This window comes from Diadema antillarum, unplaced genomic scaffold, assembly GCF_040938485.1.
Source record: "Diadema antillarum isolate AM-2024a unplaced genomic scaffold, OU_Dant_1.0 scf00000012, whole genome shotgun sequence".
Lineage (NCBI taxonomy): Eukaryota > Metazoa > Echinodermata > Echinoidea > Diadematoida > Diadematidae > Diadema > Diadema antillarum.
The window spans coordinates 200,617-218,511 of record NW_027270901.1 but is presented as its reverse complement, the minus strand read 5'-3'; the positions used below and the strand labels follow the sequence as shown (position 1 = coordinate 218,511).

The 17,895-nt window shown below is 38.3% G+C and overlaps 1 protein-coding gene across 1 annotated transcript in view; it reads left to right on the top strand.

Moving 5' to 3' along the window:
- LOC139720740 (uncharacterized) overlaps positions 1-17,895 on the top strand; it is a 66,588-nt gene that overhangs the window by 37,832 nt on the left and 10,861 nt on the right. Inside the window, exons 6-11 of the mRNA XM_071632098.1 lie at positions 648-737; positions 2,487-2,597; positions 3,533-3,565; positions 6,752-6,841; positions 8,589-8,699; positions 9,230-9,256. Coding sequence (XP_071488199.1) covers positions 648-737; positions 2,487-2,597; positions 3,533-3,565; positions 6,752-6,841; positions 8,589-8,699; positions 9,230-9,256 — 462 coding nt within the window. The remainder of the gene's footprint in view (positions 1-647; positions 738-2,486; positions 2,598-3,532; positions 3,566-6,751; positions 6,842-8,588; positions 8,700-9,229; positions 9,257-17,895) is intronic.

Here is a 17,895-nt window from a genome sequence, read left to right as displayed (position 1 = left end):
AATACCGCACTCGGCGCGAGATTCGCCACTGGTCTATTCAACGCGGCGCTACGCGCCTTGTTGAATAGACCAGTGGCTTATCTCGCGCCTCGTGCGATATTCGTGCCCTATGCACTCACAACTCATAAATTATTCGTATACTATACGTACACTTTGTACAGTACAGTAGACCAAGCGTTATGGGACCGGACGCGTACATGGAGTCACTTTGAAGAGCAAATCCAACGATTTAGCAGGTTAATTCTCACGCCGTTTTCAGAGTATGTTGTCTAGTAGGCCTATATGAGGAGTCTATATCAAGTCTTTAAGGTAAAGGGTGCATGATCTATGTAAAATAAGTAAGTTTTCATGCGGGAACTTAAGTGTCCGGAAACCCAACCCCCCATTATACTTATACTGTATGTGCGGGACTTCCGCGAGTGCGACGTGCGTAAATGTTTGGGACGAACATCTTCGGACGTCTTGACCCACAAAGGTACGTGAAAAACGCTGAAAAATGCTGTAAATTTTCGAATTTTCGACCCATTTTATAAAACAAATGATGCACAGGATTATTTCGTGGCGTTAGTGGAGGCCGGTTACACTAACGCACTCTATCCTGTGCATCATTTGTATACTATCAACCTGCTATTGATGTTTCTTCTCAGAATGCAAAGCGGTCTGCAACAACTGTGGCAGCCTCAACAACGACTGCTCCTGTACCTGCGCAGACGGCTGGTATGGTTCTGACTGCGCAAGTAAGTTCTCCTTCGGGGAAAAAATACAGCTGTACTGTACTGTATTTATCATCATTTAATTCATTCAAACATGTAATAATATCTATAATGTCACTTCAGTAGGATTCAGTAGGAATAATCTACATAACTAGTTGAGAATTAAGTAATATTGGAAAGTAGTTAAACACCAAGTGTATAGAGAATTGTATAACAATGATGTAGATATTGAATAGCTGTTTATGTGGGACATAAACTAAAAAGTATACGCGCAATACTTTAATGTATACTTAAATTGTCATGATGAATACTAAACCTATTAGTATTCGAAATGAGCCAGATGTCCTGTTATCACAGCCAATGTCACACAATATCTAATAAGTGTTCTTTATTCAGCTAGACGTGATGTTTGCTACAGCGTAGGAAATATACGATATATTCCGTGGTGTATTCTGAGCAAATAATACCAGGTACTCGGGTCATGCGAGAGACCCCACAGTGATATTATTTCGAGTTTTCCTTGGCTTTCCAGTCGTACATAAAATATGATGATACTACTGTAATAGAACACTGCAAAAAGTACGGTGTTAAATAGTGTACACCGAGCTGGTGTTAAATTTTCGGTGCTCATTTATGGTGTTAAATCAACACCTAAGGGTGTCATTTCCAAATTTTAAACTGTTTTTTGAAGAGTTTCTTAGTAACTGCACTTCTTGTTGATTTTTAATTTAAACAAGACGATCAAGAATTTTACATTAAAATACTAGATTTTTGAAAAAATGTGAAAATAAATTTACACCAAAGTAACACCAGCTGGTGTGGTCCCTTATTGAAGCTGGACGGGTGTTAAACCATTGATATTAACACCAGCAAATATCAAATCAACACCATGTGGTGTCATTTTTGAATTAACACCAGTACAGTGTCAAAATAACACCAGGTACAGTGTCAAATTAACACCACGAAGTGTCAGGTGAACACTTTTCAACACCATCACAGTGCATTTTTAACACCTGTGGGTGTGGTCCTTTATTGAAGTTTGATCGTTGTTAGATTTAACACCCGTGGTGTTAAATCTAACACCGATGTTTTTACAGTGAAGATGAAATATTGCAATAAAGTTTAGTTAGTACCATAGGCTTATTCTATCAAACGTGACAGATTGTGCGGTTGTGCATTTATGTGTTTGTTAGTCTTTTTTTTCTTTAAATTTGAGGAGGGGTGGGGCATACCAAACATATTTCCAAAAAGGAAAAACCAACAACCAAGCAAAAAAGAAAAAAAAAGTGCAGTTCCCTTTACGTCCGGAAGTCCAGTGGTCCATTTGACCCAAATGCAGCTATTATTTCTGAGGCATATTGAATTGTGGGTGATCATCCATAACGAATCATTTGACGCCAACACGAAGGAGGGTGACGATGTTTGTTTGTTTCTTGTTGTTGTTGGTTTTTTTTTTTTCAGCCGTACTAAAGTTGAAGCTCGGGTGATTTCATAAGGATAGAGTGCAACGCGGGGATAAGCAATTAAACAAAGTCCAAAAACCATTTGCCTCATTAAACATTTTGCTTTTAATTCGCAAAACCCTTGATTATGCAACTAGGTATGATTGACTGGTATTAACAACAACCGATGAAAATCATTCTGTTGAAGTGTCGTAAATATGGAGCAAGAACGAACAACTGTGGGAAATTATTTTCACTTTTTCTAACATTTTCATTATGACGAATTGTTCACTAATATACAGAGTATCCTCACACTTTCTTCCTACGACAGCGCCATGCGAGGACACACATGCGAACTGCGGGGCTAATCCAGGGTGGCCGGTGTCGTGGTGCGATCGCAGTTACGTCATCAATGGCTGTCCGCTCATGTGCAGTTTATGTAGTAAGTTTTAGTCGCCGCTCCTTTACATAACAATGCTGTCTTTCTATCTATCTATCTAACGATCTTTATAATGTATCTATCTTGGGTACATTAATGACTATCATATCTTATATGAGAAATGAAGGGTGTTTTTTTTTTTCCTTGGTTTACTCTTTGTTTAAAAGTTGCACGTTAAAATACCTTCGTTCTCTAAGACAACAGATTAAAACAACAGATTGCTCACGGTCTTGAATACATAATGTGATGAACATGAATATGCAAACTACGTGATGGCGCATGCGCAATTTATTTTCAAAGTCATTTCCTTATTCTATTACACACCAGCCTTACTTCTCGCATAAAATTGTTTCGAATAATTCCAACACATGACCACGTAATTACGGCAAACGGTAATCACTGATAAATGTTTAACCCGACGGAAACCATTCAAATAATGAAGGCATTGATGGGTCTGACTAAACACCTCTTTGAAAGTGACACCTAATGTTGTTATGTCTGTTCCCCCCCCCCCCTGTACTTTGCACATGCAGACGCAGCTGATCCAAACTTCGTATGCAGTGAGTATGACTATATAGATTTTGATAAAAGACGCCAAGGTTACTGAAATTCAATATGAACGACATATCTGAGACTAGAATGTTAAATACTGACTAAATATTGCTTCAGCTTTTGTCCACCAACCACTCGCTTTTTAAGGTCCTTCATCAGTTTCATCTAAATGTTCGATGAATCTCGTGTCTGTCCCGAAGAAGCTAATGTACTTTATAAGCAAACATAGTCATGTTTCTTTTACGACAAAACTAAAGCTAACTTGTTGGTGCATTCAAACTTCAACCTTGCATTCTTGGTGGATATGGGATAACGATTTGAATTGTTATACATTTTAAAATTCGAATGTTTTGTTTGTTTATTTCTCTCGATTTTCGTCCGTTCAGCCGATTGTTCTCCGTCAACAGACGAAGGTTGTGGTAAGTGTTGCTAAATGTGCTTAATCTATTGTCTTTTTAGTGGAGAAATTCATAATAAAACAATGATGTTCTCCTTATCGAAAACACTGAGTTTCATGCCATGAGTCGGGAGTCTTATTCACTATGCCACAGATATTGTATGTATGTTGGCGCCATTGCAATCAAGAGAGACAGACATAAAATGCGTGTTCAAATTTGGCCTATGCCTGCAACGTAAGACATTTTTAGCTTTCAGTCCTTTGTCCTTGAATGAAAATTAATCCGCTTCATATATTTCTCGTGAGAAAACATCTGAACTGTCTCTGGAATACTGGAATAACGTTTACTACATTTTACACCCGTTCTATTTCTGATCATAATCCATAAACTTTATGAAATCAGGGAAACGGTGTGAACACATTTAATGAGGCGGGGTATCATGATTTATAATACAATGTAATAAGATGAAGGAATAAATTATTCTCCTTTTGGGTGAGAACTTTGTGTGTGTGTGTGTGTGTGTGTGTGTGAGCTCACGCACTTATTTTCGAGGAAAAAAAATTAATGTTATTTATCTCAGTGAAAGAGTCATGTTGTATTTCAATTTTGCTCTTGGTCCAAACACTGTGCTTTATTACACGAAGTTTGTCTTCCATTACAATCTCTTCTGAATATTATGCGTCCATGCATATAGATAGTTTGGGGTGCAACCATATGAAAAGGATAGGTATTATTTTGTTGCACCCCAAAAATTCAGCACGGATTTTGATGCATTGCAGTCGGGACTTGGTAGAGAGACAATAAAGTTTTAGATAGGAAGATTAAACGTATTCTATATTATAAAATGGGTTCAAGAATGTAGCCAATAGGAAGCGCTGAAATGAGACACACCTCCTTCCTTTACTTCAGTACAATTGCACTGCCTGTAATCCTATGGTAGATTGCCGATCGTCTGTGCGCGCGGCGGCTCCTTTGATGAATTGCATGCATACGCGCTGTCAATCCTGTAAACAACTTCTAGTTCGGGCTGCCGGCCGGCCGGCCTGTCTTCCCTTGTGCATAACATGTGTGGCGTACGTACGTATACTCTATTATAAAATGGGTTCAAGAATGTAGCCAATTGGAAGCGCTGAAATGAGTCACGTGTGCGTGCATTATTTTCTTCAGGTATATAAGCACTAAGAAGAGTCTCTCTTCCACCTCCCTGGCCTGACGTACGTCACAATGTTTTACACTAGCAGTGCGCACTCAATCAGTTGTTACAAGTGCGTCACGCGCTACTATACGCGCTGTCAATCCCGTAAACAACTTCTAGTTCGCTAGTTCGGGCCGCGGGCTGCCACACAACAGCCGGCGGCCTTTCTTGTGCATAACAGTACGTGGCGTACGTATACTCTTTTATACGTACGTACAGTACTAGGTGAGTGTGCGGGATTTCCGAGTGCGACGTGCGTAAATGTTTGGGACGAACATCTTCGGACATCTTGACTTTTGAGCGAGTGCTACATGTAGCTGACTGGTATTGACCCACAAAGGTACGTGAATAATGCTGTTAGTTTTCGACCCATTTTATAAAACTAATGATGCACAGGATTATTTCGTGGCGTTAGTGAAGGTGCGGCTCACTCTCGAGTATTGACAACGGTTGCAAACATGCACTCGGCTGCGCCTCGTGCATGTCGCACCATTGTCAATACTCTCGAGCGCGCCGCACCTTCACTAACACACTCTATCCTGTGCATCATTAGTATATTATACAACACCTCAGAATGATGTCGAATTGTGATTGGCCAAGAACATGTCACATGACATTCAATAGAAAATACCTACCAAACTCATTGAGAGTGACAGCCATACAATAGGCCCCTGGCATGGGCCTATATTGCACGGCTCGAAGGTAAATTATAGCACGGCTTCGTGGGGGGCTACTAATGCATGGCCGCTCACAGAGTTCTGCGGCTCACAGCAGCAAAGCGCCAGCAAACTACATTGCACGTGCTGGCCGGCTGCGCTGCGATGCGCTGCCGGTAAACAGACCAGTCGCGGCGGAGTACTGCAACGTTAACGTGTACGCGCAGCTACTTTACCTAGCTAGTTGCATGTGCGGCCTACCTACTGCTGTGTTTTTAGTTTTGACTCTGATCTGCTACGTGGACCACAGTGATCCCAAAATCAAGACTTCATTTCAAATTGAGAAACCGTAATTTGATTATTTTTCTGTGTTTTTATACAAAATCATTTTCGGAAATAGAGAAAGTCTAGACCTACTACTAGATCTACCGACATCTCAGATCGGCTTAAAAAGTCAGGCCTAACTCGATCTAACGTTAGCGTAGAATGGGTATAGACCCTGCGGAGTTTGTGATTCCTGTGACTGTGTGGTCGAATCATGACGAGTGTTTGAAAGCAGTACACAGGGTGGTTTACAATTCTCGGCCTAATTGTTACATTTATTTTTGGGCCTTCCTGAGTTAGCGGTCACTAATCTAGTACTGTGATTGTGGACAAGGTGTTGTATAAAACGAATAATTTATGATTTTGTTCGTGCATTGGGGCACGTAATACCGCACTCGGCGCGAGATTCGCCACTGGTCTATTCAACGCGGCGCTACGCGCCTTGTTGAATAGACCAGTGGCTTATCTCGCGCCTCGTGCGATATTCGTGCCCTATGCACTCACAACTCATAAATTATTCGTATACTATACGTACACTTTGTACAGTACAGTAGACCAAGCGTTATGGGACCGGACGCGTACATGGAGTCACTTTGAAGAGCAAATCCAACGATTTAGCAGGTTAATTCTCACGCCGTTTTCAGAGTATGTTGTCTAGTAGGCCTATATGAGGAGTCTATATCAAGTCTTTAAGGTAAAGGGTGCATGATCTATGTAAAATAAGTAAGTTTTCATGCGGGAACTTAAGTGTCCGGAAACCCAACCCCCCATTATACTTATACTGTATGTGCGGGACTTCCGCGAGTGCGACGTGCGTAAATGTTTGGGACGAACATCTTCGGACGTCTTGACCCACAAAGGTACGTGAAAAACGCTGAAAAATGCTGTAAATTTTCGAATTTTCGACCCATTTTATAAAACAAATGATGCACAGGATTATTTCGTGGCGTTAGTGGAGGCCGGTTACACTAACGCACTCTATCCTGTGCATCATTTGTATACTATCAACCTGCTATTGATGTTTCTTCTCAGAATGCAAAGCGGTCTGCAACAACTGTGGCAGCCTCAACAACGACTGCTCCTGTACCTGCGCAGACGGCTGGTATGGTTCTGACTGCGCAAGTAAGTTCTCCTTCGGGGAAAAAATACAGCTGTACTGTACTGTATTTATCATCATTTAATTCATTCAAACATGTAATAATATCTATAATGTCACTTCAGTAGGATTCAGTAGGAATAATCTACATAACTAGTTGAGAATTAAGTAATATTGGAAAGTAGTTAAACACCAAGTGTATAGAGAATTGTATAACAATGATGTAGATATTGAATAGCTGTTTATGTGGGACATAAACTAAAAAGTATACGCGCAATACTTTAATGTATACTTAAATTGTCATGATGAATACTAAACCTATTAGTATTCGAAATGAGCCAGATGTCCTGTTATCACAGCCAATGTCACACAATATCTAATAAGTGTTCTTTATTCAGCTAGACGTGATGTTTGCTACAGCGTAGGAAATATACGATATATTCCGTGGTGTATTCTGAGCAAATAATACCAGGTACTCGGGTCATGCGAGAGACCCCACAGTGATATTATTTCGAGTTTTCCTTGGCTTTCCAGTCGTACATAAAATATGATGATACTACTGTAATAGAACACTGCAAAAAGTACGGTGTTAAATAGTGTACACCGAGCTGGTGTTAAATTTTCGGTGCTCATTTATGGTGTTAAATCAACACCTAAGGGTGTCATTTCCAAATTTTAAACTGTTTTTTGAAGAGTTTCTTAGTAACTGCACTTCTTGTTGATTTTTAATTTAAACAAGACGATCAAGAATTTTACATTAAAATACTAGATTTTTGAAAAAATGTGAAAATAAATTTACACCAAAGTAACACCAGCTGGTGTGGTCCCTTATTGAAGCTGGACGGGTGTTAAACCATTGATATTAACACCAGCAAATATCAAATCAACACCATGTGGTGTCATTTTTGAATTAACACCAGTACAGTGTCAAAATAACACCAGGTACAGTGTCAAATTAACACCACGAAGTGTCAGGTGAACACTTTTCAACACCATCACAGTGCATTTTTAACACCTGTGGGTGTGGTCCTTTATTGAAGTTTGATCGTTGTTAGATTTAACACCCGTGGTGTTAAATCTAACACCGATGTTTTTACAGTGAAGATGAAATATTGCAATAAAGTTTAGTTAGTACCATAGGCTTATTCTATCAAACGTGACAGATTGTGCGGTTGTGCATTTATGTGTTTGTTAGTCTTTTTTTTCTTTAAATTTGAGGAGGGGTGGGGCATACCAAACATATTTCCAAAAAGGAAAAACCAACAACCAAGCAAAAAAGAAAAAAAAAGTGCAGTTCCCTTTACGTCCGGAAGTCCAGTGGTCCATTTGACCCAAATGCAGCTATTATTTCTGAGGCATATTGAATTGTGGGTGATCATCCATAACGAATCATTTGACGCCAACACGAAGGAGGGTGACGATGTTTGTTTGTTTCTTGTTGTTGTTGGTTTTTTTTTTCAGCCGTACTAAAGTTGAAGCTCGGGTGATTTCATAAGGATAGAGTGCAACGCGGGGATAAGCAATTAAACAAAGTCCAAAAACCATTTGCCTCATTAAACATTTTGCTTTTAATTCGCAAAACCCTTGATTATGCAACTAGGTATGATTGACTGGTATTAACAACAACCGATGAAAATCATTCTGTTGAAGTGTCGTAAATATGGAGCAAGAACGAACAACTGTGGGAAATTATTTTCACTTTTTCTAACATTTTCATTATGACGAATTGTTCACTAATATACAGAGTATCCTCACACTTTCTTCCTACGACAGCGCCATGCGAGGACACACATGCGAACTGCGGGGCTAATCCAGGGTGGCCGGTGTCGTGGTGCGATCGCAGTTACGTCATCAATGGCTGTCCGCTCATGTGCAGTTTATGTAGTAAGTTTTAGTCGCCGCTCCTTTACATAACAATGCTGTCTTTCTATCTATCTATCTAACGATCTTTATAATGTATCTATCTTGGGTACATTAATGACTATCATATCTTATATGAGAAATGAAGGGTGTTTTTTTTTTTCCTTGGTTTACTCTTTGTTTAAAAGTTGCACGTTAAAATACCTTCGTTCTCTAAGACAACAGATTAAAACAACAGATTGCTCACGGTCTTGAATACATAATGTGATGAACATGAATATGCAAACTACGTGATGGCGCATGCGCAATTTATTTTCAAAGTCATTTCCTTATTCTATTACACACCAGCCTTACTTCTCGCATAAAATTGTTTCGAATAATTCCAACACATGACCACGTAATTACGGCAAACGGTAATCACTGATAAATGTTTAACCCGACGGAAACCATTCAAATAATGAAGGCATTGATGGGTCTGACTAAACACCTCTTTGAAAGTGACACCTAATGTTGTTATGTCTGTTCCCCCCCCCCCCTGTACTTTGCACATGCAGACGCAGCTGATCCAAACTTCGTATGCAGTGAGTATGACTATATAGATTTTGATAAAAGACGCCAAGGTTACTGAAATTCAATATGAACGACATATCTGAGACTAGAATGTTAAATACTGACTAAATATTGCTTCAGCTTTTGTCCATATCAATGTCTGTCTCACGGGATTTCATCCGACTTGAATACATATCGCCCACTCGGATGGCGTTGGATGACAGGTGTTTTAATTTTTTCCTGTTGATTTTTTTTTTTCTCAGCTAACCTCGTGGTACAGTCGTTTTGGCCCTTTTGAAAAGTAGCATCCATGAACTAATAATCTTAAAACCTCTTTTCTACCAGTGAGATTCCATTCGAATCCAAAAACAGTGCCAATGTCTGATTTTGATGAAATTGAATGTAAAATTATGTGATATTGCTTTCTAATCGTAAGGATAGCTATATATATTGCATTAAATGCACTCAAGATTTTATCAAACTGTTTCTATGCCACGATGATATCATGGAGCGTCTTTGCAGCTCCGTGATGATACTAAGAACCGAGCAGTATTGTGCAAAGATCGGCTACTTCACAGGCCTAATCATTCTCACAGTTTTCAATGATTATCATCAGTAACATCGATCACGACAGCACGCTGTGATTCATAGTAATATCGTTGCTTTGTCTCTCACAACCAGGAGAGACTAAACAATAATTGAACAAAAGCTTCAGTGGCTGTCTTACATATCAGACATTTCTCCGATCAAGCGAGAATGGAGGACTATCTCTTACATCTTCCTTCAACAAGAAAAAACAGTCATGTGAAAATGCTTACTGACTTCGTGGCGCCTTTCTTCCCGACCTAGTGGCAATGACAAAGATACTCGAGATAAAATTCATAGCTTGAAAAGTAATGCCTACACAATTTTCCCCTTGATATTATTGTGCAGTGTGTTTGCTGTGACGGTGCCTTTCTGTCGTAGCTTTGTTTGCTGTGATTCTATTTTAATCTATAAATGTTACATTCTGTTGAATGAAAGTCGTTGTCTGTTTCACATTTTAATGAAACATTTACCTTTTCGATGTTCTCTTTCTTTTGACGAATTCCAGTCTCACTGTTATTTTGGTTGTTTATTGGCGTTGATGTTTGCACATGCAGTGTTGTGTATAGTTGTCACTTATCAATTACATGTATATCGCTTTGCAAACTTTTTGAATGTCGAGATATGTACTAGTTGGCACGCGTATATTCTAACCGGAATATATATGCATGTTTATTGTGTATGTGACCCTTCACCAACAGTTAACTCATTTATCATCACTTCATTATAAGAGGAATAAACAAACAGACCGTAGAATTTTAGATGTAGCAGCCCTCGTTTGGTAAAATCTTTTTATTATTTCGTAAATTTTATCTGAAAGAACCTCTTTTTTTTTTAATTTACAGCAAAGTTTTATTACGTCAGAATCTTAACCTAAGCGTCTCTGAGTTTTTCAGAAATAGTGCCAAATAATTCTCTTACTTCTAACTTAAGTGGATGGAATACAATCAGAGGCACAGAAAGAAAGCAGTTTCATGAAAACTTAAGATAGACTAGGAAAAGTTGCAGAATCTTACATTTTACGTTAAACGGATGACACACATTAGGTATTGTAATGATTTTATCACTTTACAACACCCGTATTGGTTTGTACACAAGATAAGAATTCATATACTAGTGAACCTCTTTTTTGTTTTTTGTTTTTTTGTTTTGTTTTGTTTTGTTTTGTTTTTTTTTTTTGGGGGGGGGGGGTGGATGGTTTATCTATAGCAGTTACAACCTATATTTTTCCCTGTATAGAATTAATCGGTAGGATGCTATTGCAAGACCACAATTACGCGATACTAGATGTCAACGTTATAACTAAAACAATTGATTGAATAGTTTATAAGCTTGCGGAAACTTAATCTCTTGATAATGGCAGCGGAATAATCAAACAGTTTCTTTACAAAACTATAAAGCATTCGTCCGCCACTTCCTGGTCTCTCTTTCTTCTTTCTTCCCTCATTCCTCCATTTCTTATATCTAACCCTTCCTCCAACTTTATTCCTCTTTCTATTTTCTTACTCTCTTCCTCACACTCACTCATGTACTCCTGGTAGTCCTTAGACTTTTCTTGTATCATTTAATTTAAACGATGGAAAACATATTAATAACAATTGAATTTCTTTGTAGATTTTCTTTGCGACTCAATAAACCTATTTTACTAACAATAACAATTCCCCCGTATATAGACTATAAATACAGATGTAGCAAAGTTTTGCGGTCTACGGTATATGCGGCAGGGGATAATCACGACCGTAACCAATAGTAAAGAATTTCATTGCATGAAATATTTCGCACTGTGTGGTGGTTGACTCTTCTGGATCTTCCCGATACCCGGACATGTCTGTCTCCCTTTCTCTTCTTTATACTTACCCCTCTCCCCCTAATCTGCCCCCCCCCCCGTCACTCCACCTAGTCTAGCAATATATCTCATTTAATACCTACCAACCCGACTTTAATGTAGCTGCAACCCTTAAAAGGCCAGCAATGTGGCATTAACAGATTCACAGCGGAACGCCTGCACTTATCATCAGCACCAACTTAAATCATGCACAGAATCGTTTAAGAGACAGAGAGAGAGAAAAGCATATTGCGCTGTTTAAGCGCATAGCTTATTTTTAGTCTGAATTAAATAAACAACTAAAATCTCGACATTCAGCGGAAATGACATCGACGGCGCAAAACCCAACAACTCGCGTTGCGACCACGGTGAAGATCCACACGAGTCACCCGACCACATCGCGAGCCACCATCTCGACCACGCCTACGACAACCTCTCCCAATGCAGTTCAAACCACGGCTGGCGTTCCAACAACTGCGGCTGCTGGTGGCTTGTCGACGACCGAGGGCGCTGCCTGCTCCATTACGAGTTGTCTGCACGAAGGCGTTGGGCCAACACTGGCATCCCAAAATTGCTCGTGCGAGTGTGTGGCGGGTTATTACGGTGACATTTGCCAGTGTACGAGTTCTTACCCTACTTTATATTTTTAGGTGATCCGAGAATCCTCTCGGATCACCTATAGTCCAGTCAAAATACGACAAAAAGTGGGTTAACCCACAACTAATTGCAACAGAAACGATTCCACTTGCATTTGACCCGGAAGAGCTATCAAAATAACATATTAAAAGTTCCCTAAAATTCGAGTGGTGGATCAGTGTCTAATTTGCATAAATTCAAAATGGCCGCCATACAACCTGTTTATGCCTATATCTCGGGATACGTAACCAATAGAAAGTAAATTCCGGTGTCTAAACCTATGTTTTTTAGGTCAAGGAATACAATTATGTTATCTGTAGCAACTTTCAAGCATCCCTTTATATAGTTTTTGCATATATTTGCATATAATTACATGCAAAATGGCCGCCATATTGCCTGTGCAAGCCCGTATCTTCGTATACCATTAATGTAGTACACTCAGGAATAAGTCGCTATATATCTGGACATAAAACCCACAAAAAATATATTCTGGTGTCTAAACCTATGTTTTTTAGGTCAGGGAATACAATTATGATATTAGCAGTAACTTTCAAGCTTCCCTTTATACATTTTTTGGAATATATTTGCATTCACTAAATGCAAAATGGCCGCCATAATTCCTCTACAGGCTTATATCTCTATCTGTAAAAGGTACCCAGTGGTGGTGTCTATGGTCTTAATTTACTGCTGAAAGTCACTGTTGTAGAAAACGTTCCAATCAGGAATAATTACCTATATTTCACTAAAAATTTGCATATATTTATACATAAATCTATTCAAATTAAGAGTAGCTTATATCCATAAGCTACTCTACAAAAGCTTCGTGAGTTTGGACATTTGTTTAGAGAATGTTCTTGTCACATCAGGATACCATGTCACTCACTCACTTTCTGAATAAAAGACCCAGGGGTCCAGCCCTCACTCGAGTATCTCAAGTTCACCTTCCATGCATTCTTACAGACTATTACTTGGGAGAGAGGAAATTGGAAGACTTTGGGAAGGGCCATTTCTACAAGCCTTTAGGGACCTCCATGGCCCAGGGAGGCATGATGTTCATATATTCATGACACTAGCGATAAATGCACCTACAGTACTAAGTTTGTTGAAAATTTGACCATATGTTTTCAAAAAGAGGATCAAAAATCAAAAGTGGCCCCCAATAACTGGTCCCAGCCCCAAGGCATCCGCACCTATAGGTAATATTTAAGGTGCCTTTGGGCATCCTGTGGCCTGGGGTGGAGGGGGGGGGGGGGTTGGGGTAGATGGTACCCGTGATATATGTATATATATATATATATATATATATATATATATATACATACGAAGTATGGTGGCAATGCATTTCAGTTCAACAGTGCTATTTATTCAGACCAAATTTTCGACGGATACATTCATCTTCCTCAGGATCGACAATGACAATTGTGAAGAAAGACGAATGTTTGCGTCGAAAATTTGGTCTGACTAAATAGCACTGTTGGACTGAAATGCATTACCACCCTGATTCGTCATCTTTCTGTACTGGTACCAACACATTGATTACAAGTATCATTATATATATATATATATATATATATATATATATATATATATATACTGACATCAAAGGACTTAACCACAACATGGCGGGGCGGTGCAAGGACAGTAAATCTATTGACAGCAAGTCTTGCATATATAGACGTGGCTGGTGTTGGGTAGCACCCCTTTAATCATCGAGCTTTCAGGCGAAAAGCCCTTCTTCAGGATTGTGTTGGTGCTGAGTGTGGTCTTGTAGTGTTGTCTGTACACAGACAACACTACAAGACCACACTCGATGATTAAAGGGGTGCTACCCAACACCAGCCACGTCTATATGTGCAAGATTTGCTGTCAATATATATATATATATATATATATATATATATATATATATATATAATGTGTAATATTTCGAAAATAAGTTAAACTGTGAAAGTAAACTTAAATCTATATGCAATCTCCAAGATATTCAACTTTGTACATTATACCTAGCTCTGTTACACTTGGTTCTACTTTTGTGTGTGTGTGTGTGTGAGGGTGTGTGTGTGTGACGGGAGTTTTTTTTTTATAATAGATTCCTTAATTTCGGGGTTCTGGGACCTTTCGGAATATGGTGTCTATTTGAACACCTTGAAAGCCTATCATCCTTGGGATGCTACTTGCCTAGTTTGTTGAAAATCTGTCATTACATGGGTTTTTTTTTAAAGAGAACCTAGCTGGAAATGGTTTTTGAAAATGTATGCATGACCGACGACCGGACAGTAGAATATAAATGATGGCTATTTGCAATATTAGCTTGAATCTTTTTTGCTGTCTTGAACCTTTGGCTAAGATGAGTTTAAAATCTAATGGATCAAAGTCACTTGATTTCAAGAAAACTTTCGTTTCCTGTACATCATTTTCATTTTCTAGCTTGTGATAATACAGATACTAAGGTATGTAATGTGATCTCTCAAAATAGAAACACGAGTATACAAAACTATAGCTTACACTCACAGTGTTTTATGTGTTTACCACAAATTCTGGACTAGGATGGTGTGAAATTGCAGTTGATTAATTTAACGCAAACAGGATCTCGGCTCTATTTCATACTGAAGCGTGGTAAGTCTCACGTTTGTTGTAAACTGTGTCGATGTCTTTCGAGAATGCTTCTTATTCCTAGTCACCAATTAGAACAGCATATTCTCACTCCTCACATATTTTAGAAATACAACATTACAAGTGTCTGATATATAATGGCCCGCATCTGACACTGGTATGGGTTGTGTGCAGTCAAATCTGCTTGCCCTGCAACTATACACTGCCAGTTGCTAACATCCTGTCTTGCAGTTGCATCAGACTTTCTTCAGGAGTTCTTAATAGCTGCACTGTGTCTGTAGTGATCAGAACATATTTTTGATTAAACATCTTCCTAAAATCGTCCCAATTCCAATGATTGTATGTCATTTCCCTTCCACTGTTTAACTTGAAGAAAAGCTGGAGGGAAGGGACCTTTTGGAAGGGTTAGGAACAGAAAATGATGTTATGTATTTTGTTTTTTATCTGACTTAAGACTGCTTTTTCGCCAGCAAAATTGAATTCAGCCTTCATGCTGCTCGCATTTCTAAAAAACAACAACTGTGTGTTGGTGAAAATGTTATTAGTGCGAAGCCTCAATGCAATAGGAAACATTTCTTTTAATAAAGCTGCAGATACAACATGAAAAATGGTGAAAGTAAGACGTATAAGAATTTATATGTGTTGTATGAGCTTGAAGCCAATGAGAAGGATGCTGTTTGTATTGATCGACTGATGAATCCAGAGTACTAGTAATAGAAATGTTAAGGCATTTCCTTTTTTTTTCTTTTTCTTTGTATCTGGCTGTAAATCACAATGTTTTACATTTTCAGTGAGTCACTGGGTGAAACCGTGCAAAAATATGACAAAATCCACTTCCATACAAATTATCACGGTCATATGTTGCTCATTGATAAACATGCCTTTACCAAAAGTTTTGCAACAAAGGACACAAGTATCAACTAAACATGGATGTAAATCATCGTAGGTAAGAAAAAAGATGTTTGAAAAAAAAAAAACCTGCTGAATGATTTAAGACCAATTTTTGTGTACCGTAAGCACACTTTGAAAGCTATATGAGATATGTCCAAACTCATTAAACTTTTGTAGAGTAGCTTATGGATAATCATGAACTTGATGACATGCCTCCCTCCCCCTTGGCAAAAAAAAAAAGAGAGAAGAAATAAAGAATTGCAACATAGACACAAGTAATAAGCAGTAAACATGAGGGCAAATTACAAAACATAATACATTAGATTCATGCAATCATGAAATATTTTAACGATTCCTACTACATAATTTTAGACTTTAATATTTGTGTACCTATTGAGCACACTTTGGAAGATAAGTTGAATCTACAGTTAATAAAGATATGTTCTATTCGATGCTACTTACAGTTGTTCTCTGTTTTGAGGCTGTATCTCAAGAAAATGTGAGTACAATGTAATACAATACTTTTAATAAATGCAAGAATATACACACTAGGTGTAGGATAATCATCAAGGTTTTAAATGGTATAACAATTTTCCCTTGATATCTTGGATGAGACATTACAGTACAATCAACCTTCTGCAGCTTGTATTCGTATATCTGAAATCATATTCACGGTAGTAATTTGAATAGATTTATGTATAAATATATGCAAATTTTTAGTGAAATATAGGTAACTATTGCTGAGTGGAACGTATTCTACATCAGTGATTCTCAGTAGTAAAATTAAGACCACAGACACCATCACTAGGTACCTTTTACAGATAGAAATATAATAGTCCAGTCAAAATACGACAAAAAGTGGGTTAACCCACAACTAATTGCAACAGAAACGATTCCACTTGCATTTGACCCGGAAGAGCTATCAAAATAACATATTAAAAGTTCCCTAAAATTCGAGTGGTGGATCAGTGTCTAATTTGCATAAATTCAAAATGGCCGCCATACAACCTGTTTATGCCTATATCTCGGGATACGTAACCAATAGAAAGTAAATTCCGGTGTCTAAACCTATGTTTTTTAGGTCAAGGAATATAATTATGTTATCTGTAGCAACTTTCAAGCATCCCTTTATATAGTTTTTGCATATATTTGCATATAATTACATGCAAAATGGCCGCCATATTGCCTGTGCAAGCCCGTATCTTCGTATACCATTAATGTAGTACACTCAGGAATAAGTCGCTATATATCTGGACATAAAACCCACAAAAAATATATTCTGGTGTCTAAACCTATGTTTTTTAGGTCAGGGAATACAATTATGATATTAGCAGTAACTTTCAAGCTTCCCTTTATACATTTTTTGGAATATATTTGCATTCACTAAATGCAAAATGGCCGCCATAATTCCTCTACAGGCTTATATCTCTATCTGTAAAAGGTACCCAGTGGTGGTGTCTATGGTCTTAATTTACTGCTGAAAGTCACTGTTGTAGAAAACGTTCCAATCAGGAATAATTACCTATATTTCACTAAAAATTTGCATATATTTATACATAAATCTATTCAAATTAAGAGTAGCTTATATCCATAAGCTACTCTACAAAAGCTTCGTGAGTTTGGACATTTGTTTAGAGAATGTTCTTGTCACATCAGGATACCATGTCACTCACTCACTTTCTGAATAAAAGACCCAGGGGTCCAGCCCTCACTCGAGTATCTCAAGTTCACCTTCCATGCATTCTTACAGACTATTACTTGGGAGAGAGGAAATTGGAAGACTTTGGGAAGGGCCATTTCTACAAGCCTTTAGGGACCTCCATGGCCCAGGGAGGCATGATGTTCATATATTCATGACACTAGCGATAAATGCACCTACAGTACTAAGTTTGTTGAAAATTTGACCATATGTTTTCAAAAAGAGGATCAAAAATCAAAAGTGGCCCCCAATAACTGGTCCCAGCCCCAAGGCATCCGCACCTATAGGTAATATTTAAGGTGCCTTTGGGCATCCTGTGGCCTGGGGTGGAGGGGGGGGGGGGTTGGGGTAGATGGTACCCGTGATATATGTATATATATATATATATATATATATATATATATATATATACATACGAAGTA